At 59.0% G+C, this 23,989-nt stretch overlaps 2 protein-coding genes across 7 annotated transcripts in view; one reads left to right on the top strand and one right to left on the bottom strand.

Moving 5' to 3' along the window:
* The first annotated feature begins 296 nt into the window (after window positions 1-296).
* Window positions 297-23,989, top strand: part of RSPH14 (radial spoke head 14 homolog) — a 53,811-nt gene continuing 30,118 nt past the window's right edge. For 2 of the 5 annotated variants that reach the window (XM_072953024.1, XM_031674716.2), the window contains exons 1-4: window positions 659-693; window positions 1,765-2,022; window positions 2,849-2,951; window positions 4,473-4,591. In XM_072953024.1, the coding sequence (XP_072809125.1) occupies window positions 1,824-2,022; window positions 2,849-2,951; window positions 4,473-4,591 (421 nt within the window). In that variant the 5' untranslated portion in view covers window positions 659-693; window positions 1,765-1,823. Of the gene's footprint in view, window positions 366-658; window positions 694-723; window positions 930-1,764; window positions 2,023-2,848; window positions 2,952-4,472; window positions 4,592-23,989 lie in introns of those variants that run through there. The other 3 variants (XM_072953027.1, XM_072953026.1, XM_072953025.1) reach the window with 3 other exon arrangements.
* Window positions 10,175-23,989, bottom strand: part of GNAZ (G protein subunit alpha z) — a 35,809-nt gene continuing 21,994 nt past the window's right edge. The window contains exon 3 of one of the 2 annotated variants that reach the window (XM_072953028.1): window positions 10,175-11,828. In XM_072953028.1, the coding sequence (XP_072809129.1) occupies window positions 11,484-11,828 (345 nt within the window). In that variant the 3' untranslated portion in view covers window positions 10,175-11,483. Of the gene's footprint in view, window positions 11,829-20,468; window positions 20,772-23,989 lie in introns of those variants that run through there. The other variant, XM_072953029.1, reaches the window with a different exon arrangement.

The following is a 23,989-nucleotide window of genomic DNA, read 5'->3' on the forward strand; positions in this document are numbered from 1 at the left end:
TGTGTCCTGAAGGACAAGGCCGTGATTAGTGTTACAAGCAGCGCAGCAGCAGGAAGGAGTTGACCATTTAAGGGATTAAGAGAGAACCAGCCTGGCTGGAGGTGGCCATCACACAGGGCCTTGAGTGCTAGGCTAGGAGTCTGGACTCTGTCCTGAGACCGATGGAGAACCCTGGAAGGGTTTTATGTAGGCCGTGGCTAGTCCGGCTTGCTTTAAGAACAATTGCTCCGGCCAGCAGTGCGTTGAGTCTACTGCAGGGGCCGACCGGTGTCGCTGCCAGAGGAAGGAGCATGAGCCAGGGCTAAGCAGTCCTGGGATCAGCCCTGTGTGATCGAGGGAAGCTGCCGAACTTCTTCGACTTTCTTGTAGGTAAAGTGGAGAATGCTATCACCTCACAGGGTTACTCTGAGGATTAATGGCATGCCAAGTGCCCAATACAGAGAAAGCCGTCCACAATCACTTCCCATCTCTTCTCTACTACGATCAAAGCGGAGCAGCCTTTGTTCCCCTCAGTAACCCAGTAAAGGCCTCACCGTGCGTACTTTACTGCGGGCTCTGGCCTGAGGCTGTTCGCGCCTGCGCAGTGGGCGCCCGGTGAGCGGAGAGAGGCTAGGCGGCCGCTGCCAGAGTCGCCTGGCAACCGGGTTGCCTAGGAACGGGCGCGCACTGCCAGGACCGCGCACGCTGAGGCAGGTGAGCCCGCGGCTGACACAGGCCGGGGAACAGGAGCCCCTAGACCCACCAAGACCCTCTCAACAGGGTTCGCGCCCTCCCACCCCAAGCCCGCCTGTGCCCCTTAGAGGAGGGCAGGACCCTGTCCCCGGCGCCCACCATTCCCTGACAGGGGAGCCCCCATCGAAAATGGCCACGTCCTTTCCAGCCGGGCCCTCCTCTCCTCCTTCCCTAGTCATCGGGTGCCTAGGATCAAGGTCCGCTCACCTGGTTACTGGAGTAGATGCCCACAGGGCGGGGGCTTGTCACTACCACTAAAGGCCATAACCACCAGCAGCAGCATAATAATAACACAGCCAGTGTACCTGGAGCCCTGGAGTGCCAGGCTCATGAATACCAGCGAATGTGCCAGCTTGGGAGGGAGGGACGTGCCGCTATCATCCCCCTTTTGAGCTGCAGAAAGACACAGAGGAAGCAACTTATTAAGGGCCTGGAGCCCGTTCTTAACTACTAAGCCACCCCGCCTGTGGTTTCTCAAAGTGTGTTTGTGTGTGTGTCATAAAAGTAGATCACACTTTAACCTTAACGCCTCCTTTGTGGATGCGCCAGAAGCATCTGACTGTGGGTCCCTGATAGGTGAAAGTACTAGACCTGGATTTGAACGTTGGCTCCTAGCCTAGTTCATGACCTCCACAGCTCCTCGCCCTTAAACCTCAACTTCCTCCTTCATGAAATGTGGGTAATAGAAGTCCCCTCCTCCTGGGGTAGCTGAGTTAGATATTAGGTCTTGCTGGCACCAGATAAGCACTAAATGTAGCTGTCCTATCACTGTTTGTTTAGTTTGGTTTGTCTTCATGCCTTGAGCCCAAAGCCCAGCCTACAACGTATTGGGAGAACTCTGGAGTTTGCAGTTTGGGCTGCCTTCACTGTGACCTTGAACCAATCCCTTAATTGCTCTCAGTCTCAGTTTGCTCATCTGTAAAATAGAAGTCAAAATACCCACCTAACTGCCCTCACTGTTTTGAGGCTCAAATGAGAAGTCGCTGCTAAATCATAGTAACCATAAAGACAACTTTGGGTTCTCTTACTCAGTGGTTCCTGCAGAGCTTCCTTTTGAAAGCTACAGAGCTGCCCTGCGCAGGCGTGGGAAGATGGCCCACACCCGCATCTCCATGTACCTGCCCCCCGATGTCAACCCCAGCCAGGCGGCCATTGCCTACGGCTGCCGGGCGCTGCCCAAGCTGAATGAGGAGCTGCAGTCGGAGGACCTGCTGACGAAGCAGAAAGCCCTCATGGCTCTGTGTGACCTCATGCATGACCCCGAGCATGTCTACGTGGCCATCCACATAGGTGAGCGTGTCACGGCCCAGGTGACCATAACCAGGGTCTGGAATGACAGACAGAGCAGCTCAAGGGGAGAAGAGCCGAACTGGCCCCTTCACAGCATCCCTTCCAGGTGGTCAGTCAGTCCTTAATGGACACCACCAGTGGTCTGCTTCCTGTGCTACGACTTAATGAGGTGGCCACAGACCCACCAAACAGGGCGTGGTAGTCCCGGCCTGGCCCCAGACAGTGCAGGGAGCTTTAGTAGTAAAGGTTGCTATTTAATGAGCCCGACTCTGGGCCAGCAGCACTGCACGTGCCCCACCAGTGTTATCTTGATCCTTGTAGCACTGGCCCTGGGAGGGAAGGAGTATCTCAACCGACAGATAAGAAGACAGAGCCTCGGAGAGAAGGGATGTGAGGCTACAGTTGCCCCATAAATAAATGAAGTGGGATTTCTACGTATTCACTCCGGCATCAGAGGTGTAACCCTTTCAAGGGTACATGACTAGTTGGTGACAAGGTTGAAATTTGACCTCCAGTCTCTTCAAATGCAAAGGACATTTTTGTGAGCCCCGTGGAGGGCTGGGAGGAAGGCACTGGTAGGAAGTGTACAGGGAGATTCACGAGGGGGCTTGGATGACTGAGTGCTTGGTGGTAAGCCTTTCCAGCACCCAGAGCCCCCGCTAGTGACTCTGAAACACTCCACAGCCCACACCATGCCCCCATGCCCCAAGACCAGGGAGCTCTGCTTCTCTCTGGTTCCTGACATTGGCTCACCTGTCCACCTTTTACGTTAGCCGATTTCTGAGCCTGGTAAATGCTCAGGGGTTTTGTTTTTTCTGCCTCACAGGCTGCTTGGAGAGCCTGAAAGCTTTGCTGAAGGACACCAACAACATGGTGCGGATCAAGACCACTGAGGTGCTCTCCATTATGGCAACCCACAACGTGGGCAGGTGCGCAGCTGTCCCTGGATACCAGTATCACACTTTGAAGCTGCACCCCTCTGTTGGGTGGCAAGCTCTTGAATGACTTTGAATGACCTGCTTGCGGGGCAGGGAGTTCAATGTGTTAATGCAGGTGAAGTGCTTAGCCCCAAGTTGGGGCTTGGGGGCCCCGGGGCGCTCCTCTCTCTGGGGGCTGCTGCCACTCTCTCCCCACAGACAGGCTCTGGGGACTGACACACCTGCTTGTGCAGAGCCATCTGCAGATGACCACCTCTGCCCCTCAGTCCTCTGGACCTCCCAGCTCCCTGGCTCCTCTCTGGATGCAGGATCCGGGAAGGAGATTGGTCAGCCCGATCCCTGCACGTCCCTGGCCCAATGGGTTGCTATGAACGGGGTGCGTGTGGGGAGGTGGTGCCAACACACAGGCTTTGCACCAAGCAGGGTGCTGGGACAGAGTGGTGGGTGGGGCACAAGCCTGGCATCTGATGGGGTTGCCCTTTCCTGCTGTGACCTGGCAAGACTCAGGTGGACCCTCACAGTTCCCATCTGAGACGGATCTGGGGAATGTGCTTTCTTTCAGTCACCTGGGCTCAGGCTCCAGGTGGAGGTGAGGGCGGGCAACTGACTCTAGGTTCTTACTGGGTCCTCTCTGGGCACAGTCTTAGCTGTGTCTAAATCCAACTTGCCAAGCAAATCAGAACTACATTGAGGTATCACCTCATACCAATCAAAATGGCCATCATTAAAAAGTCCACAGTGAATGCTGGAGAGGGTGTGGAGAAAAGGGAACCCTCTTACATTGTTGGTGGGAATGTAATTTGGTGCAGCCACTATGGAAAACAGTGTGGAGACTCCTTTAAAAACTCACCCTATGATCCAGCAATCTCAGTCCTGGGTGTTTATCCGGAGAAAACTCCAATTCTGAAAGATACATGCACCCTAATGTTCATAGCAGCACTATTTACAATAGCCAAGACATGGAAGCAACCTAAATGTCCACCAACAGATGATTGGACAAAGAAGATGTGGTACACACACACACACACACACACAAACACAATGGAATACTACTCAGCCATAAAAAGAATGAAATAATGCCATTTGCAACAACATGGATGAACCTAGAGATTATCATATAAAGTGAAGTTAGACCAAGACAAATACCGTATGATATCAATTATATGTGGAATCAAAAAAAAGATACAAATAAACTTATTTACAAACTAGAAACAGACTCACAGACATAGAAAACAAACTTATGGTTACCAAAGGGGAAGGTGGGTAGGGAGGGATAAACCAGGAGTTTGGGATTAACAGATACAAACTACTATATATAAAATAAACAACAAGGACCTATGGTATAGAACAGGGAACTATATTCAGTATCTTGTAATAATCTATAATGGAAAAGAATATGAGAAAGGATATATATATATAACTGAATCACTGTGCTGTACACTGAAACTAACACGACAGTGTAAATCAACTCTACTTCAATAAAAATAAATAAATCCGACTTCCCTTCCCCAGGGATGGCTTTTTAGAGCATGACATCATCCACGCCCTGTCCTACCTGCTGAACGACCCCCAGCCGACCTGCCGGGAGAACATGCACTTGGCATTCAAGCACCTGGCCCAGCTGCCTGCAGGTAGGCTCGCCCTGGGCGCTGGGACGCCCCTCTGTCTTCCGTCCTGGTCAGGCGCCTGCCACGTTGATCACAGTCTAGAGTACATTAAAAAAAAGTCATGCTTTTATCAAGGTACAATACACATGTTAAAAAAGCACACACTTGATTACACTGTACGAAGTAAACATGCCCCTGCTAGGAACCACGACCCAGGCCGAGAATTATGTAGAATGTGGCCAGCACCTGCCCCTGCCAGTGACTGCCCCTCACCCAAAGGTAAACAGTTCCATATATCTTTAGTTTATAAGGTCATAGATTAGTTTATGCCTCTTTGAATTATTTTGCTTCTAGCTTCTTTTGCTTAACGCTTTGTCTCTGAGACCCACGCGTGTTGTGCGTTACCGATTTCTGCCGATTTGCGCTGGAGCGTGGCACACACACTATAGGCGTACACTACACTGTATCTGTCCCTTCTGTTGCCGATGGACATTTGCATTGTTTCTGGTGTGTGGCTGCCAAGAGTACAGTGGCTACTGACGTCCTTACAAATGTCCTTCGATGGACACGTGTATGCGTCTGTTTTGAGATATACCCTGGAAAGAATGGCGAGGCCCAGGGTAACTTTACATCCCAATTTAGCTCCCACCAGCAGTGTTGGAGTGCCCCAGGAGTTCCGGGTCCTCACCCACTCTTGATCTTATAGCTGTTTGGTGGGTGTGGGGTGGGGTCTCATTTTGGCTTTAATTTGTATTTCCCTGGTGGCTATCACCCTGTAAGTGTCCTCTTTTGAGCAGTGCCATGGCATGTTTTTAAGGATTAGAAACTCCACCTGCTGGCTTGCTGTCCCCTCCAGCTAACCGCTCCAGCTAATTAGATGCTGAGTCCAGGCTAACGGCCACCTGCTCACTGGCTGCAGGGTTGAGATTCATGTCACACTGACGCCCATCCTGTCACATGGTGCAATGAGCATTTTTAAACAAGGGGCTCCTTCCGAGAGGCATGATATCAGGCCTTATGGGGTGTGCCTTAAGGGGGACAGGCAGACGCTGTGGGCCAGGAGTTGGCCGGACTGAGTTCCCGCTGCCCTCGCCTTGTCCCCTGTGTACCCCTGGATGGGCTATTTCTTCATTGTGGATGTGAAGCTGATGGGACCCATCTCAGGCCTGAAGTGAGGGCCAAGTGGGAAGAAGCTAGCCAAGCGTGTAGCACAGGGCTCCCTGAATGAGGTCCCACAGAGGAGGGAAACGGACCCGGTGCAGGGCCCTGGGGGCTGGGCATGTGCACACCGCCAGCCCATCCCCTCCTCTGCCAGACCTGGCTGGGCGAGCTAGGCCTGACAGCAGAACTCCTGGTGGTCTTTTGAAAGAGACCACCCTATCCCACCCACATCTTCTTTAAACGCACCTTAGCTGGTTCTCCTGGGCGACCATGGTTGATGGTCCCTGAATACTGGGGCGTCTCCACGAAGGACCGATTCTGGGGCTGAGATCCACGAATCCCTTGGCCCACCACACAGGAACATTCCTTCTTGGGTGTGGAGAGGGGACTGGCTGTTTTCACCCAGGGCTCTCACAGTGATTGTGACCTGTTCAAGCCTTCAGTGAGAGAGGACAGCGGGCAGCAGGTGCCATCACCAGCTGTGCTCAATTGTAATATCCCAGCACATTTCATACTGGCTTGAGATTTTTGCTTAAAAAATAAATGCAGTCCAAGTCCCCTGTGAACCTCCCCCACCCAGCCCCCTTTCTCTCACCCTCCCTGGGGTGGCCAGTAATTGGTGATTGTGTCCCCAACACGTGTCTTTGTATTTGACCACAGATGTAATTAATCTAGAGATCTTGCTTTGGGTGTTTCCAAAACTCTGTGTAAAAGGAGCTTCCTGATGGATCCCTTTGGTCCTTAAAAATCCCAATGTTACGATTCAGAGATGTACCCACGTTCTGTCACAGGCTCTATTTCGTGATTATAATTCTGGCCCGCCCGCCCTTACATGCAGTAAACTCACCCCTGCCCAGTCAACAGGCATGCAGAGGTTTGGGCTCCTGAACATTCCTGCTCAGGTTTTCCTCCCTGGGAAGAGGGTGTCGTGGGGCTGGAAGAGGCAGGCCTTCTGCATGGCCATTTTCCCGGTGGCCTTGCAGCCTGGAGAGCCCGGCGGGGCGCTGTGCGGTGTGGCTGTCATGTGGCCCTGCTGTGCCCCGAGACCCAGAGAGGGGCGTCTTCTCTGCCTGGCGCCGCCTCCGTCCCCTCTCCTGCCTGGTGCCTCCGGGAGCCAGAACCCCTTCTGTTGAGTTGTTTTTCCATTTCTCCTTGATTTGAAGGAGTTTTGCATTTATCCCAGATTCTAGCCCTTTGTGGGTCACACGCACTGCAAATATAATTTCCCCGGGGCTGTTTTGCATGGCTTGTCACTGTTCGTTGGCCCAGCAGGTTTTCATTTGAATGTAGACTTTCTTCAGTCCTTTCCTTTGTGGCTTTTTTAGGGGGTGACACTTAAGAGACACTGGTGCTAGGAACTCCTGGTCGTCTACTGCTTTATTTTCTTCTAAAAGTGAAAGCATTTTCACATTCAGCTCGAGAAGGTCCCTGGGATGGGTTTTTGGTTGGTTTGCTTTGAAGCCTTCTTGTCTAGACCTTGCCAGGCAACACCGTCCTAATGACGAAAGCTCTATGGTCATCTGGGTTCTGGTGGACTGGCCTCCCTGTCTCCTCCCTGCCAAGGTTTCCAGAACCCACAAGTGCTGGGAACCCCACGGGGAGTAGGGGGGCCGTGGTTCTGACAAGCCTCATTGGAGGCCCCCCACATCACTACTCATCGTCTGCGATGTGCCCAGAGGGACACTGGTGAGGAGTGTGTGGCAGTGGGGGGGGTTGCTGGATGGAGGGGGGCACATATGGTGTGGCAGGTGCCCCAGGAGGTCCCTCTGAGGGGGCCCCAAGTGCAGTGGCTTCCGAGTTGGCTGATGTGGCTGTGTCCTAGGGGGTGTCCTCACGGGGCCTGTGGGTGGGGGCCTGGGTGGGGTGAGGGCGTCTACTTCAGGGGCTCCGCTCTCCAGCATGGGGCCTCGGGCAGTAACAAAGCCCGAGTAGCACCAGGTAGCAGAGGGGCCCGTGGTCCTGCCGGGACGGCCTGCACTTGGGGTGCAGTTGGCTCTCACGCTGGTGGTCACTGGTACAGGTTTTTGTCCACGGCCACACCAGAAGGACCCTCTGCACCCAGGGAAGCGCTGGCACTCAACGAGTCCTGGTTATTTAGCAGGTTTTGTGCAGTATTTGAAAGGACGATGTGTTAGCTGTTCTCATGATGCTCTTTGCTCATTCAGTCCCTCGCTCCTTCAACTTACGTGTTGGGGTGTCTGTGGGGGACAAGCCTTTCCTGGGCCCTGGCATCCGCTGGCTGCGTGGTTTCCCAGCATGGCCAGCAGGGGGCGCTACAGGACTGTGCCTGCCTGGCGGGGTTGCTCCTCCTCTTAGGCCGGATGGCATGTCAGGCTCCCAGTCCACCAGTCCTCGAGGGACTGACACCAGGGATGCTGGAGGAACCCGTCTCCTCCCTCTTCTGCCAACCCCGTGTGGACAGAGTGTCCCGTAGGTGAGGGCTGTGGGTTGACACCAAGGATCCCTCTGTAACTGGACTCTGGGGCCCCCAGAACACCCACTCCCCAACTTGGGCCCTCTGACTGTGTCCTCAAGCCCTGCCTGGTGCTCGCAGTGCTGGAGCTGAGAGATGCTGCAGCTGAGGGCTGCTGGCTCAGCTTTAGGGCAGCAGGGACCGCTGTCACTGACTGCTTGTGTGCTGCTGGGTTTGGATGTTGGGTGGGGCCATGGGGTGGAAGCTGGCGCTCTCCCTGCCCAGAGTGTGGGAAGGAGGCAGGGAGGATGCACTCAGGCCTCTGCCCTGCGGACTCAGGAAGGGGCAGGGCTGGGCTGGGCAGGGGCATTCCTGGAGTCACACTATCTGGGCTGGAGGGAGATCGGGGTGGCTGTGTCCAAGGGAGCTTGGGCTCTGGGAGCAGCAGAAGCCCTGGCCTGTTCTTCCCCCTTCCCTCCTCAGTGCCTAAAGAGGGTAGCCCAGTGCTGCCCCTGCTCCTCCGGCCCCAACACCACAGGGGTGAGGAGTGCCGTGACCAGGGCTCTAGGCACGTTCTCAGACTGACAGCCCTCAATGGTCCCACCTCCACAGGGGACCCTCTCTCCTTAAGGCCGCTCTCTACCAACTCCAGCCCCATCCCCGTCCCCTCTGCTGGTCCCAGCTCACTTCCCCAGCTAATGCGGGCGTCTGGGCCCCTCCTGGACTTCAGCTCATGCCTTCCTCAGGCTGAACCCTGACTGGGCAGCCAGCAAGGGAAGGAGGTGGGTCGATAGTGCAGACACCCCTTCCCTCCTCGCCCAGGTATGGGTGCTCTGATAGGTGGTATGCGGGAGGGAGGGGGCTGCCAAGGCCGGGAAGCTGGGCCCCGAGGGACGATGGGCCTTGGGCGGTAAGGATGGGGGCGGTCACACCAGCAGAGGGATCAGTGGAGTGTGGGGAATGCAGTGGGCTGGTCAGAGGAAGCACCGATGCGGGCGGAGACCGAGGGGGGCGCGAGGGGACGTGAGGGGAGAGGCCAACTGCTGTGTGATGGTGGGGCACCGTCCCAGGGAAGCCTCCTCTACCCTGTGAACACAGGGTAGTTCAGGTAGAACAGAGGGCAGGAGAGAGAATTCTATTCTCTGTGTATTTTTAGCTAAAAATGCTCATGGTGGGATTACTGCTCTTTTCACAGTTGGCATTAAAGTGAAAAATAAGTCTCAAAGATTTGAAGTCACAGGTTGTTTCTTCGCAGACAAGAGCCCCCTGGGTTTCTGCTGTCTGGTGAAGTGGAAGGTGTGAAGGGGATCCCCCACGTGGGCTCAGGGCTGGGGAAGCAAGAGCCGGTCCGAGTATCCGAGTGCCGGGAACCTGCACCAATGTCTGTCCGTCCCCACCCCAATGCTGGGGCTCCACGACTGATCCTGGATTTGGGGAGGTGACCTCGCTGTGGGCTCTTGCCCTGGCCGTCCGGGTACAGAGCTGGGCAAGGACCCAGGTCTTGGGAGGCATGGGCCACCCCTGCTCCTGGGGAACCTGGCCCCCCTGCCCCCCATCCTTGACCATCTTTCCTCATCTGTAAAATGGGTCACTGCCAACACCCCTGTGCAGTGGTGAGCATTAAATAAGATACTCTGTAAGGAGCCAGGAGCAGTGTGAACTTCCCTGACTGCTAACTAGTGTTTTCCACCCAGCCAACGCTCCCCACACCCTGCAGGCCCACCCTGCACACTCCTGGCTCTCCGGGCACCCCTTCCACTCTGGGGGGAGGACTCTGACCCTCACGGAGGTGGGTACAGCCGGGGCGGGTGCTGTCATTACCCCCAAACCTCAGCCCCTCGGACACAAGGGCCCCGAACATCTCCCCTGTTGGCAGCTTCTTTCCTCTCCTGGGGCTGTTTATTCTCGATATTCATCTCAACGCGACTTTTCCTAAATGTGAGTAGCAGGGAGAGAAAAAGGCACGTAGCGTGGAAGGTGTCCCCGCCACCCTCCCACGTGTCAGCCGCGCACTCAGCACTCGGACACAAGGCTCAGCTCATTCAGGGTATTTTATTTCTTGAAGTAGACAATCTCGGACTTCCGTGCGATCGCCAGCTCCTCTCTCCCCCTCGACCTCTCCTAAGTCCTTGGCTGTGGCCCTGTGCACCGACCCCGGGCAAACGGCACCACTGAATGCAATTTGGCGAGGGCTCTGAGCCAAGGTCCTTCACGGTGGCAGCAGCGCCATGGCCGGGGCAGGAAGGGCCTCCCTCAGGCTCCGAGCGAGGCTGGCTGAGCCTTCACAGGGGTCGCGGCTGCTCTCGGTAGGCGGGTGGGCGCCGGGCACGTCTCGGGCCTCCCCTTCCTCCACTTGCCAAAAAGCCACAGGCAACTTACTCTTTAAATACCAAGACATTTAGCTATTGTTCATCCGCTCCTGGGTGAAGGACCTTCTTTAAATACATCACACTTATTTTCGGAAATAAAAACGAAGCGGAAACCGCACCAGTAACAAGAGGACGCTGCGTGGGCTTATGTACAACGCTGCCCCCGAGGCTGCTGCCGGGCGCGGATGGACAGACTCGTCCAGGTAACAACTTTTACACTCAGCAAGCCAGACACAAAAAGGACCACCTGAAAAAAAAAATAGGTTTGGAAAAATCTGCATTTAAAAAAGAATACTCAACTGCGTTGGAAATTTTCTGTATTTCTGCGAAACACCACGAGATCGGGCCGAAAAAAAAAAGATGTCAGAGGAGAAAAAACCAGGTTTCAATTTATAAAATGTCCGACTGGTAGAAGAAAAGCTGGAACCCGGCTGGCCTGGTCTGGGTCAAGTCCTGCCATGTGTTATCGTGTGGAGTTTCGCTGTGTATTCTGAAGCCGTTTAAAAAGAGCTGGGAGTGGCTGGTCGGTGCCGTCAGGTGGCCTCACGGCCGGGGTTCCAGCGAAGGTGGGCCGCCCAGCTCTGGTTCTCCTCCTGGTGGGTCGGCAGAGCGCCCCCTCCTGGCAAGCTGGCTGCCCCTCCTCGTGGTCCCGGATGGACCCCCATGCAGAGCGGGGCCACCGAGAAGGCAAGGTGACTAGGCTGGAGGGGCTCAGAGTGAACATGGTGACAGCTCAAGTCTTCAGGGGAACTCAGCCCCATGGGGGAGCCTTGCCATCTGCTGTGTGTGCACGTGTGTGTGAGTGTGTGTCTACCTACCTAGCAACCTATCCATATATGTTCGTGTTTGCAGAGACGTGGGGGCCAGGAGGGGGGCGGGGGGCCTCTCCGCCCGTTCCCGGCCCTGGGGCTGCTCTCTGAGAGCGCTGGGGAGCGGTCCCCGGTTTCGCCACGGCGGGCGGCCGGCCGGCTCCTCAGCAAAGGCCGATGTACTTGAGGTTGTTCTGGATGATGACGTCGGTCACGGCGTCGAACACGAACTGTATGTTACTGGTGTCGGTGGCGCAGGTGAAGTGAGAGTAGATCTCCTTGGTCTCCTTGTTGCGGTTCAGGTCCTCGAATTGCCGCTGGATGTAGACAGCGGCCTCCTCGTAGGTGTTCTGGCCGCTGTACTCGGGGAAGCACACGGTGAGCGGGATGCGCCGGATTTTCTGCGCCAGCAGGTCCTTCTTGTTGAGGAAGAGGATGAGAGAGGTGCTGACGAACCAGTTGTTGTTGCAGATGGAGTCGAAGAGGCGCAGGCTCTCCGCCATCCGGCTCTGCAGGGCGGGGCAGGGTGGTGGGTTAGTCAGGGAGAGACCCTGGCCTGCTGGGGGGCGAGGAGCCCATGGCAGGGTCTCCTGGCCCAGCGAGGCCCAAGGAAGCACCCTTCCCACCGGGTCCCCACTGTCCTCATGCCACGCAGTGGGCTCCACACCCTTCCATCTGGCCCACCCTCCTCCAACCCCTCCCTAATCTGAGTCCTTGGTTTTGTTAGGGTCTGGGAAGCCCAGGTCTGCCTGCTATAGAAGAGCCTGGAGGGTTTGTTCTCGGGAACCGTGAATCCAGCTTTTCATGCTGGAAGCCGCTGGGCTGTGGACATGAATAAGCTCCATTCACCACGGTGGTGCTGGCCCCGCGGTGGCCCATCCCGCAGCCCAGGCCTGGGCCACAGTGCCAGGCTCCCAGGGCTCCGTGGGCGGGTATGGGCAGCAAGGCTGCAGCCCCCGGGCTGGATGGGCTGAGAGGGCAGGTCCAGTCAGGGATGGACAGCAAGCTGGCACCTTCACCAGTAACAGCCAAGCCTCTGGCCCCCTGAGCTCCTTCTGTGGTGATGGCACAGGTGGGGCAACCTGTCAGCTGGCAGGTCCCAGTCGGCATCTGGGGTCCATCGCCGGGATGTTGCTGACCGTCCCTTCCCCTCTCCACTGCTTGGGAGGCAGAGCACAGGGCTCTGGGCCTGGTGGGTGGTAGGAGCCTTCAAGACCTCCATGGCCCACCCTGAGCCCTGCCAGGAGGAGTCTGGGCTTGAATGTCCCCAGATGTCCCCAGCAGGGAGGAGAGCATGCCCTACCCTCACACCCACGTACCAAAGCCCCAGCAGGTGCACGGGCGGGGGGCTGTTAGCTGCACCTGCAGCTGTAGGAAGGTGTGAGAATAGTCTTGACCTCCAGAATAAACCTGCTCCAAGGACAGCACTGGTGACTTGGGGAAACAGCTTATTCTTTGTGCCCAAAGAAATAGGGGGCAGGTCTCTGGGGGTGAAAGAGGGATGTGTCTGTCTCTCTTCCTGGAAAATTGCAGAGAAGTGTAAGGTGGCCTGGGGGTACTCAGGGGCCCTAAGGGGTGGCTGTGGGAGGCAAGGGGAAGATGCACTTAGGGCGCCCCTGGCCCTGGGCTCCATGGGGCAGAGGCCAGGCCGGGCCCAGACCGCAAGCTGCCTGGTAGCTTGAGCCCTGTGCTGCCCCTCCCATCCACTGAGGGTCCTCAACCTTCTGGAGTCCATTTCCCTTTTGGGATCCAGTTTGTCCCAGGTCGGGGGGCTCAGGTGCAGGGCCCTGGCCCATGTCTGCCCTGCAGGCAGGAGGTCTCCCGGGGAAGAGGGTGCAGGTGGCAAGAAGCAATGCTGTGGTCAGAGGGTGGGGGCTATCCCCGGGAAGGCTGGATAAGCAGGATGGGGACCCAGGGAGGGACTGGAGGAGGGAGAGGTGCTGTCCAGAGCAGGGGACAGAGTGGGATCTGGGAGGAGAAGGATGCCGGGACCAGCAGGGCCATATGTGGCACACAACGCTGGCCAGTCGGGGTTAGGACGCTGTACTCTCCTCCCAGAGGAGTCTCAGCTGCGGTGGGGAACTGTGGCCCCGCACGGTCCAACACAGGCCTTCCTGGTCCCTTGCCTTTCACCTCCTCCAAGAAGCCTCTCTCACCAGCCTCTTCCCCATCTCTGGGCCCCGCCTCAGTGCCGAGAATTTCTCAGTCTCCCTTTGTTGCTGGACTGTCTGCGGCCACTCCCCTGACAGGATGGACAGCTGTGTGTAGGGCAGCCTTGCTCCTTTTGATCCTGAGGGGGAGGCCATGGTGCACACTTGCCCTTCCTCAAGGGGCTTCTGATGTGCATAGTAGGGGCAGTAGGAGACGGGAGATGGGCAGACAGAAAGACACCACACGGCAAGGCAGCACCTTCCTGCCAGAGGCTCAGTGTGGGAACTAATACAGATGACCCAGACCTCTGCTCATGTCCGCAGGGATGGCCAGGGTGCTCTGGCCTCCCCAGGCAGCCCCAGATCCCCGCTGTCACTGGGATCCAGGTTTCTCCCCCCTCCTCACTGGAAGTGTCTGTGGGAGGGCAGGGCCTCTGCTCAGCCACCCAGGCCTGGATGGAGTCACCACAGCCCTGCACAGATGTGGTCCTGGTCCAGCTGCCCACAGGGAGACGCGTGTGATGGGGCCTCTGAGCTGCCCTCTGTTCACCAGGCTCAGGAGCACTGCAGCCCCTGAGTCCTGCCCAATGGACAGTCTGTGACAGCAGCTCTTCCCAGGGCAGCCACTCCCCTCCCTCAGCTGAGCTTAGTACTCAGACACCCAGCATGCCATTTCCATGGCAACTGGGAGGAAGCCTCCACCCTCAGCCTTGCACAGCAACACAGACGGATGGCAGAAGCTCGATCACTGAGCTGGGTCAGGCGTCCCTCCACAGGGGCACACCGGCCTGGCGCTGAGTGCTGGCCAGACCACACTGTCCATCACTGCCTACTTGTTGCGGGGCAGAGGAGGGTCTCTGGGTGTGGGGGGGACCCCAATCTCCTTGGGGGATGAGGCAGTGGGCAGGGAAGAGGGGAGGGCCTTCCGGTGACCTGCTCCTGGCTGCAGCGCCTCTGAGTGGGAGGGGAGGGGAGGCTGTCAGAGGGAGCCTTGTCCTCTGCACCCTGCGGCCAGGTTGGCCTGGACAGCTGTCCTTGGTAGCTCTGGACCTCACTCCTCCCCAGTGTGGAGGCTACAGTGGTGCCCAGGTGTCTAGCTGGTGCCCACCTCAGAGAAGTGGCCACGAGCAGCTCCTTTCCACCTGTACCCGTGTGGGATGCCTGGGCTGAGACAGATGGGCACAGCCCCGCTGCACACCACTCCCACTGCCCTCCCTCCACCAGGCACAGCCATGGGCCCCTTGGCACCCGTCCCCCTCTGGCCACTCAGCACCCTACTATCCAGCCCTCCTGTGTCCCTGGGTCGTTCCGGGCCTCCCACACTCTGACCCTTGGTCAGATGACCCCAGCCCCACCATCTTCTATCTGACCCCCTTCAGCTTTAGGGCTCCCTGGGTGACAGAAGAGGGACAGGCTGAGAAGCACAGGGACAGCCCCAGAGAGAGGCCAGAGTGAGGAGCCCTGACGGCACCCATCCCCGGCCTGCCTGCTCCACTGCCAGGCCCACACGACTGCTTGGGTGGCCTTGGACTTTACCCCTCGGGAGCTTCGGGTCCTGCCAGCTATGAGAGCAGTTATTCTGGGCTGTCGTGAAGTGAGTCACGATAGAAACGTGGTTGACAGGCAGTGACAGGAGGCCGGAGGCCCAGCATCCCCAGCACCGGCACTGGGGCCCGACATCCGCGTCTGGCCTCCCTGGCTCCTTGGCTGCCCTCACAGCACCTTCCCCTGGACCCCAGGTGGTCACTCTTAGATACGCAGGGGCAGGGAGCAGTCCTGGCTTAAGAGAACAGAGTCCTCAGGGTGGCACACACGTGCGCCTGCCACCCAGCACAGCAGCAAGTTGAGGGCAGGCGGCACCCGGGCACGGGCATATCCCTGCAACACAGGCCGGGGGCTGGGTGTGGCATGCAGGGGGCCCGTACTGGGCCCTGGGCTCTGCCTGTCTCCTGTCCCACTGATGGCACCTCCAGACACACCTGGAACCTTCTTCCCACAGCCACCACCTTAATCTCCTGCTTCTGCTCGCTGACTCCATGTGACCCCAAATCCCTTCACCGCCCCTCAGTGGCTTCCATCCTAGTGGGGTGACCCTGCACCTTCCACCTGGTCCCCTGACTCATCCTACTGGGGACCTTCACAGGGCTGTCCTTCCTCCAGGCCCTTGCAGAGGGGTCAGCCCCCGAGGCCGTCCTTGACCCCCTGGTGAAGTACCTGGTCACTGCGTCAACTCCTTCTGTTAATTTGCTGTGGCTATGAGCACCTCCCGCCCTGTTCTCCACACTGCTCACTGTCGGCCCATAAGCACAGCGCCAGGTCTGCTGGACTCGGGGAGATGGTGGGCAGGGCCAGACGGCACTGCTGTAGGTGTTCGAGGGGCTGTGGTGAGAGGGGGCTGGGTGCCGAGTGTCCTCCCTCTGAGGTGCACCTGTCCCCGGCTGACCCACAGATGGCCTGACCTGGTTGGTGGGGTGGTGGCCCACACGCCCCACCAGCCTCCCCTCTCCTGGCAGGACCTGGACACATGATGGAGCATCAGGATGGCAGGGCCGGGCCTCCTTCTCTGCAGCAGGGCCGGGCCTCCTTCTCTGCAGCAGGCCCTGTGCCACCCTGGTGCTCTGCTGACAGTGGCCCGTGTCCCTTCTCACCTCAGCTATGTTGTTCGGTGGAACAATGCAGCGGCAAAGCACGTGGAAAAGGGGTTATAAACAGGTGCTCTTCTGGCTTTAAATCGACCAGGAACTAACTCCCTGATCCGGGGGGTGCACGAAGCCTCAGGGTTTATCTCCCCATCTCAAACCCGTGGGGTCTGAGTGGCAGCCCCAGGACCCGACTCCTGCTCTGCTGACTGCCCACCCCCACCCCCCCCCGCCTCTGCCGCCACCTGCAGACGGGCAGCCCCTCGGCCACAGGACTCGCCAGGCAGGGTGGAGATTAGCGGGGAGCATAGAGGGATTAGCAACTCAGGGCAGCGCACCTCGAGCCCTCACAGTCCCGATGCCTGCGGGGCCCGGGCCTTCCCCGCAGGGACAAGAACGGGGCTCGACAAAGAGCCACTGCCTCTCCCCTCTCCTCTGCTCCCTCATCACCTCTCCTCCTCTCCCATGGCCGCTCACTGCAGCCCAGCCAGGGGTGGCATAAGGCTCAGGAAAGGCCAGCGCTCAGCCCTGCAGGCCTTGGGCCAGCGACAGATGGGGCTTCTCTGGGGTGGGGGGACTTCCGACGGGTCCAGAAGTCAGAGTCACCGTTTGCCCTGCCCCCTTCCAGTGACAACCGTGACGCTCATAGTAACGGCACAATCAGACCTGGCACTTCAAACAGCAAGGGCTGTTTAAACAAGATAACAGGCTGTGGTGAGGCTGTTCTCAGGCCCTAATGGCTTGGAACCCGTGTCCTGAACCTGCCAGAAACGGCAGAAGCTCATGCTGTTCAGCCTGGGGCCACCTCGCTGACTCTCCCTCAGGCTCAGTGCCCACTCTTCCCCCCGCCTGCCCTGGCCGGTCTGTTTGCTGGTCCCTGGTTTCTTTCCCCTCCCAGCAGGGGGACCACTGAGGGTCCTCCAGCTGTGCCACCCCTGCTGGTGGGGCACTTACAGGCTGGTGTGCAGGGCCCAGGACAGCACCTGGGGCCCAGCCTCTTTCCTCTGCCCTGCGATCATCCTCCCACCTGGACACTGGCCCCCTCGTGGAAGGACCTCGGCCTGGGTCCCACCGTCCCTCACAGGGCAGGAACCAGGGCGCCTCAGTCCAGGTGTGGTCAACCTTGCTGTCGCCCTTCCGTTTACCCTGCCCAACCGCAACACACAGTTGCCCTGAGCCCCCACTGGCCTTGGGGAGCCCTGACTCCTCAGGAGCTGGGCAAGGGGGCTGGGCAGTCGAGATGGACACAGGTGGCCATACAACCAGGCCAGCGCCCCACCCCAGGGCCCCAGCGTGGGCACACACAGCACTTTCTTGTGCCCAGGCAGGGGCTCTGCCCACCTGACCGAGCTGTCTCCCAGGAGTCTGAGTGGCCAGCCAGCCCCCCGCACCCCAAACACACACACATCACTGCTCTTTGCGTTCACTGAACCTCAGAATCAATGACCAACAGGATCTGAGATCCAGAAAGGCCCATTCCCACATCTGCAAGTGTCCAGCAGAGCCCTAGGCCAGGGTGACAGGGGCGGCGAGCATCCTGCAACTTTAGGGAGAGACTGAGGGAGGACCTACGACTCCCAAATTCCCAGAGTGACACTTGAAGTGCTTGCTTGGAAAGGCCTGGGGCTCCCTTGTCCTGCTCCCCCTCCTCATTTCGTGCCCAGACCCAGGATGAAGTCCAGGCCCTGGGTTCCCCCTCCTTTGGCCTCGCTGGCCCCCTACCCTTGCCCTTGAAGGAGGACGCCTTTTCCAAAGCCCCGCTCCATTTCTGCCTCAGCTGAAATGAGAACTGCTTCCTACCTGTTTTGTGTTAAATCTTGCCAGCTTGATCCAAGCCTGGACCCACCCCTCGCCCGGCTGCTGTCTGTCACTGATGGGAAATTAGCGAACAGCAGGACGCAGGTGTGTGTGGTCTGGAAGCTGCTGACAGGTGCAGGACTGGCCAGGCTTGCAGACCATCACTGCCCCTCTGGGAGGGAACGGTGGTGCAGACAGCCCCTCCTGGGACCAGCTGGAGGACTCCTGGCCCTGACACCCTTGCTTGACACTGTTCAGCAAGGTGGTGCTTCTGCACTCCTGGGCACGGCCTTGGGCCACCTCTTCTGGAGGGAGGGCTGGAGAACAGGCCGCCCATCCTGCAGAAACCTAAGGAACTGGGGGCAGGGGGTGGGGATCTCAGTGGGGAACCTTAGCCTGAGGCCAGTAAGCTGGATTTCAGAAATGCTCATCCTTAGGAAGCAAGTTATTTCTGCCTTAACTCCAGTTTCTCCATTGTCCCAGTGGGGGCAGGGCAAGGGCTGTCCTCTGGGGTCTCAGCTCTGCCGAGAAACTGATCAAAGTGAGTCTCTCCCGGAACAGATGCCACGTGTGCTGGTGCAGCCACAGTCAGGACGTGGTCTAGGAAACTCCACTGGCTGCTGTGTCCATCACAGAGCCCTTGGGCCTGGGAGCACTGCTTCTGGCCCTGTGCCTGAAGCCGCACGTGCCCGCAGTGGCAGCTGGCACTTGATCCTCCCCAGGATCCTGTCACTGTCGCTGACACACCCCACACCCCACTGAGTACTCGGTGGCTGACAGCATTCCCCTGGTGCTCACCCTGGCCAGCTCGGTCTGAGACTCCCAGCCCCCTTTATAGGTGAGGCAGCTAGGCAGGGCCCCATTTCACATCCTCATCTTCACAGGGGAGACAGAATGTGCAGCTCAGGCACTTCTGCCTCCTGACTGGGTTCCCACACACCTCCCTACCTCCAGCCATGCCCCCTGCATCACCCACAGGGGTGTGCCAGCCCCTCTCCCAAGACAGGCAGTGTGGCAGGAGAGTGTGGGCCACAGCAGCTGTGCCTGGGGACAGAGCACTGGACAGCAGCAGGGACAAGGTCTTGGGGAAGGGCATGCCAGAGGCCAGGCTGGTCAGCAGGTCATGGCTGCGGTCTCACTGAGTCCAGGCTGGAGTCACACAGCATCTCAGTCCATGTCCTCACAGCCCTTGGGGATGGTCAGCTCTCCAGCCCCCGTGAGTTCTGTGCTGTCCAGAAGAGACCTCCTGCCCTCAGTGGGCCCCACACCACTGCACTGGAGGGGCTGGGATGCCCTGGGGGTCCAAGTCCTGCACCAGGCCTAGTGGTACCATAGCGTCTTTGCTCTGAGACCCCACCCACCAGGTCCTCTGGGCAGGTGGGCTACACAAGGCCAGCCTGCGAGGTTGAGCATCTGAGGAGAGCGTGGTGACAAGTCTGCCCAGAGCATCCCCATCCGGATTCAGTGGGGTCTCTGGCCTTGGCGTTGTCACCCTGAGGGCACTGGCAGCCAGGCCCTGGGAGGTCTGAGCAGGACTAGGGGGTGGGGGCAGGCTGACCACCAACAAGCTCCCTTGGGAACCGGGCTCGGCTCAACCCTGCATGCCCCTGGGGGCTCTTGCACTGTGTGCGGGCTTAGCTCACTTGCCTGCCCAGGGGAACTTGTGACTGTCTCTCGCGAGTCTCTTGCGAGAAGGAAACCAAACGGCAGGATGATGCATGTTCCCAGCCGGTCTGTGTCTTCCCAGACTCCCAAACTGGGCCGGGTGGCCCAGGCCACAGGTGAGGCTGTGGGGGGCCGGAAGAAGTTTCCTGGCCTGCCTGGTGCCCGGGGTCTGGGCTCCGATGCCTGGCACCCACTTCCATGAGGGTGCCAGCCCCAGAGTTCCAGGCTGCGTGGGTGCCAAGCACAGGTCATGGCAGATGTTATCAAAACTGTCCTGTCCTTGAGCTGCAGCCTGTCACCCCACTTTACAGACAAAGAAGCCAGACTGGACCAACTCACCCAGCCAAGGCCACGCCATGTCTGGCCGGTGCTGCTCCCTCTCCCTCCCGAGGTCCTGTGTGTGGGCAGATGAGGCTGACAGAGGAGCCAGAGGGGGCGGGCCAGGGAGCCCGGCAGGCATGGGACCAAGGGCCAGGGTGGGAAGCTGCCCAGGACCACAGATTGCCCTGGTCAGCTGTTCCAGAATGTTCTTTCCCCGGTGGATGGTAACTGGCCACAGACCTGGTTTCCTGGAGCCTGAGGCCAAGGCCCAGGCCCAGAGGGTGTCGCTTCTGGGGAATGTGGGCGTGGGCCACGCCAGGCCTCCTTGGTCAGGCCGCTGTCAGCCTTCTCAGGGTCACTGGAGGCCAGAAAAGGTCTGCGGGGCTGTGGCCCGGGGTTGGCCTCAGCAGAAACCTCGAGATGTGAGGCCTGGGGCCTCCAGTTGACTGAATTTATTCATGAAATTAAAGGAAGCATAGGAGCCAAGGTCTCGCCAACCAGGGGACGATGAAGACAGGATTAGGGCCAGCTGTGTGCCAGCCAGCCTGGCCCTGCTCTCTGGGCCTGAGGACACGTGTCCAGTGGGGAGCCACGTGCAGGGAACGGGGGCACCTTCTGCTCCATGAGGGGCGTCCTCGCCAGGTTCCCTCCGCCTCGCTGCCTGTGTTCAGATCTACCAGAAACTCGAATGTCGGAGCCAGTGGGGCCGGGGTAGGGGGCAGCGGCACGCGTCCTGTTAACGCAGGAGCTTCTGTCCGTGTTGTTCAGGACCAGTCGTAGGACCCCTTGGGTGGCAGGCATCCCACGCCCCATCTTTGCCGCTTACTAGGGGTCCCTGAGTCAGCCTGTCCCCCAGTGCTCTTCGCCTGCTCCCTGGAGTCTGCTTTTGATAAGAGAAGTTGTTTTTCAGTTCTCGGATTATAGAAATCCCTTAAAACAATAATAATCTGTGTCTTAAAATCCAGAGCAGTTCTGATGTGTGTGTAAGGAGCAGGGCTAATGCGCTCAGGAAATTAATTACCCCGCTGGCCTGGGCGCTGAGCGGGATGTGGGCTGGGAGGCTCATCTGCCCTGGAGCTCCGGGTAAGCGCGGAATGCAGGCACTGGGCTGGTTGGAGGGGCGCTGAGGAGAGCAGATCACGTGGCAGAGGGGACATGTGCAGACGTGGGACGTGCAGAGGCCCCTGCTAACCCCAGCAGCAACGCCCACCCCAGACGGTGCCAGGGATCGGGCTCAGAACCTGGGTCCCTGCCCAGGTGGCCCAGCTCTGCATGGCCCCCCACTGCCCCCAGGACCCACGTGGGATTCTCAAGGCCCAGATGGAGCCCAGAGTACCTCCACCAACCCACCCAGACCCTGCCCGTGATGTCCAGGCCCTTCTCCCCTGCAAGCTGGCCTCAGGGGCAGAGGAAGCCCTCCTGGCTGCCTTGAGACCAGCCACAGCCAGCGTCCACTGGCCACAGGCGGGAGTAGGGGAGGCGGTTGCCCAGTATGGTCCCTGTGTGACCTCAGGGGAGGAATGGCTACAGCTGCCTCCCCCCACGGGCCTGTCCCCAGGTGGGAACACGGGACACCCAGCTGGAGCCGACTCCTGGGTTGGTCCCTAATGTCCTGATGGAGAGAAAGCAGAACCACCCAGCCTGCTCCTCTGCGCAGAGGATCTGCCCAGGGAGAGCATGGAGCCGTCCCGGCCAATCCCAGTTCTCACACGGGCCAAACAGAAACAGAAACACGGGCAGTCACAGGGCCAGAGCAGGGAGAGCCAAGGGGTCACAGAGGAGGTTGGAAACAGATGCTGCCAGCAACCCTGTCATTCACCCATGAGCAGGCCTGAGTGGCAGGGTGCTCCTGCTGGGGTTGGGGGTCACTGCTGTAGGAGGCTAGTGCCTGTTTAACATCTGGCAGGGACGAGGGGGACCGAGCGGCTGCCAGTTCCCATGGTGTAGTTACCCCTGGCTGATTTTAAGCTACCAACATGGTATTAAACTGGCGCTCGTGAGCTGGTACCAGCTAGGCCCGGCCCCGCAACGGACTGGTGTACAATGTGGGAGGCTCTGCCCCCGCTCACGCGGGTTCCAGCAGCCTCCTCCAAGGGAGGGAGGCCAGCCCTGCCCGCGTGGTGTTGACAGCCCCTGCCGGCTCCCTCCTGCAGGGCTTGTCCGCAACAGGACAGGAGGTGGACCCCAACCTGCCTACGTGGGAGGCCCTGGTCTCAGAGATCTCAGGAACACGTGGACACCCCCATGCAGATTACGCCAAGGCCTGAGCCAGTCTGTCCAGTGGGGGAGGCAGACGGGGCTGCATCCCCGCCATCCAGCTGTGTTCAGTGACAGCCTATGCCTGGGAAAGGGTCTCTAATGACACAGCAGGAGGCGGCCACCATGGAGGGGTGGGTCTAGAAGGATGAGGAGACGGGATGAACGGAAAGAAAGGCCTATTAAGGCCCCAAAGTGTGGAGCAGGCTTGGAGGGAGGCCACACTGGGTGGGAGGCTGACCTCTGACCGCTCAGGGCATGAGCTGAGCACAGAGGGAGACAGGAAGCTCCCAGGGCAACAGGGAGGGTAGACTGGGAAGCTGCCACTGAGAGTGGCTTTGGTGATGGTGTCCCCTGGGAGCGGGGGTGGGCTCAGCCCAAGGAATCGAAATGTCAGTCGGCATGTGCCAACCAAGAGCCACAAGAAGGCGCCAGGCTGTGCCGCAGGGGAGGGCTGGCTGCCGGCTGTCCCCTCACCCCACGTGAAGCCCAGGCCCTGGGGGGGGCCGACCTGTCACCACTGGCCACTCATGAGTGGGAGCCATAGGTCAGACCCCAGGGCCCACCGAGGTGAGGTCCAGACGGCCTCAGCCTCCTCAGGGCTGAGACAAGGGCCAGGCAACGGAGCGAGGGACACTGGATGGGGCCAGGGAGCCGGCAGGCAGGTGGGGGCTACTGTTCACAAGTGCAGGCAGTGGCTTCGGGCCACAGAAGCCTGGTTGTAAGCACCGCCCACCCCCCTCGCAGCTGGCCACATGTCTCAGATGCTTAGGAGGAGTACCAGGCCACAGAGAGAGAGCGCCGGGCCGCACCACTGGGGGACGCAGCTGCGGAGAGTGCGTGGCCAGCTGAGCCCTGTGCTGGTGCACCGGATGCAGGAGGTGCCATCACAGCCCAGCCAGGATCCCTCTCACTGCCTTGGCCCCTGCAGTGCCTCTCGAACCTGCCTGGGCTGTCCAACCCAGGCCCCTCTGCCGACCAGGACCGGCCTTCTGGCTCTGGCCCGGGAAGTCTCCGCTGTCCCACAGTCAGCGTGGTTTGCAGAGGTCACAAATTGCACGTGGCCCTGGCACATCACGAGACCAGAAGGAGCTGCTCAGGGAGACCAGTGCTGGGGGACGGAGGGGGGAGGCTGGTGGCCTCCAGGCGGGTCAATGGCACATTCTCTGGCTCTGCCCCAAGTCCCCATGGCACGGTTCCTGGAACTATGTCCTGGTCTGGGTCAGGAGCCGGAGGTAGAGGGGGGACGTGCTCTGCCTCGGCTCCCTATGGTCCTGCTGCTGACGAGGTGGGGACTGTGGGTAGTGCCCCACCCCGATGGCCACTCCAGTGTCATGAGCCCAGCTCACTGTCCCCACCCTGGCTCTAGCCTTGGGACACATGGTGGGTGATCACTGGGCCTCAGTTTTCTCATCTGCAAAGCTGGCTGGTTAAGGACACTCAAGGATACGTCAGGTCCTTTTCTAATCTAAGCTGGGTGTCATCCACGCCTGGCATCTCCCACTTGTAACCACAGCCTTTGAACAAATGCCACCCGCTCTGTCACGGGCAGGTGATGGCCAGTCTCACTGCAGTCTCCAGCAGCACCGTTTCGTGACATGACGGCATTCTTGCAGCACTGATGCAGGCTCCCTTTCTGGGCTGAATGACAACGCACAGTGGTAGGGAGCAGGTACGTGCTACTTGTACGTGGCCTGGAGCAGCCTGTGCCCTTCTTAAGGCCCGGCACCTGCTGGGGCTCCCCCAGAAGTGCTGAGTGTCCCCACAGCTGCGCACCCAGAAGCCAGGGCTGCCATCTGCAGAACCTTACCCCTAAAGGGCATGTCCTCATGTCTCACCCCC

Source organism: Vicugna pacos, chromosome 32 (assembly GCF_048564905.1).
Source record: "Vicugna pacos chromosome 32, VicPac4, whole genome shotgun sequence".
In the NCBI taxonomy this organism is placed as follows: Eukaryota; Metazoa; Chordata; class Mammalia; order Artiodactyla; family Camelidae; genus Vicugna; species Vicugna pacos.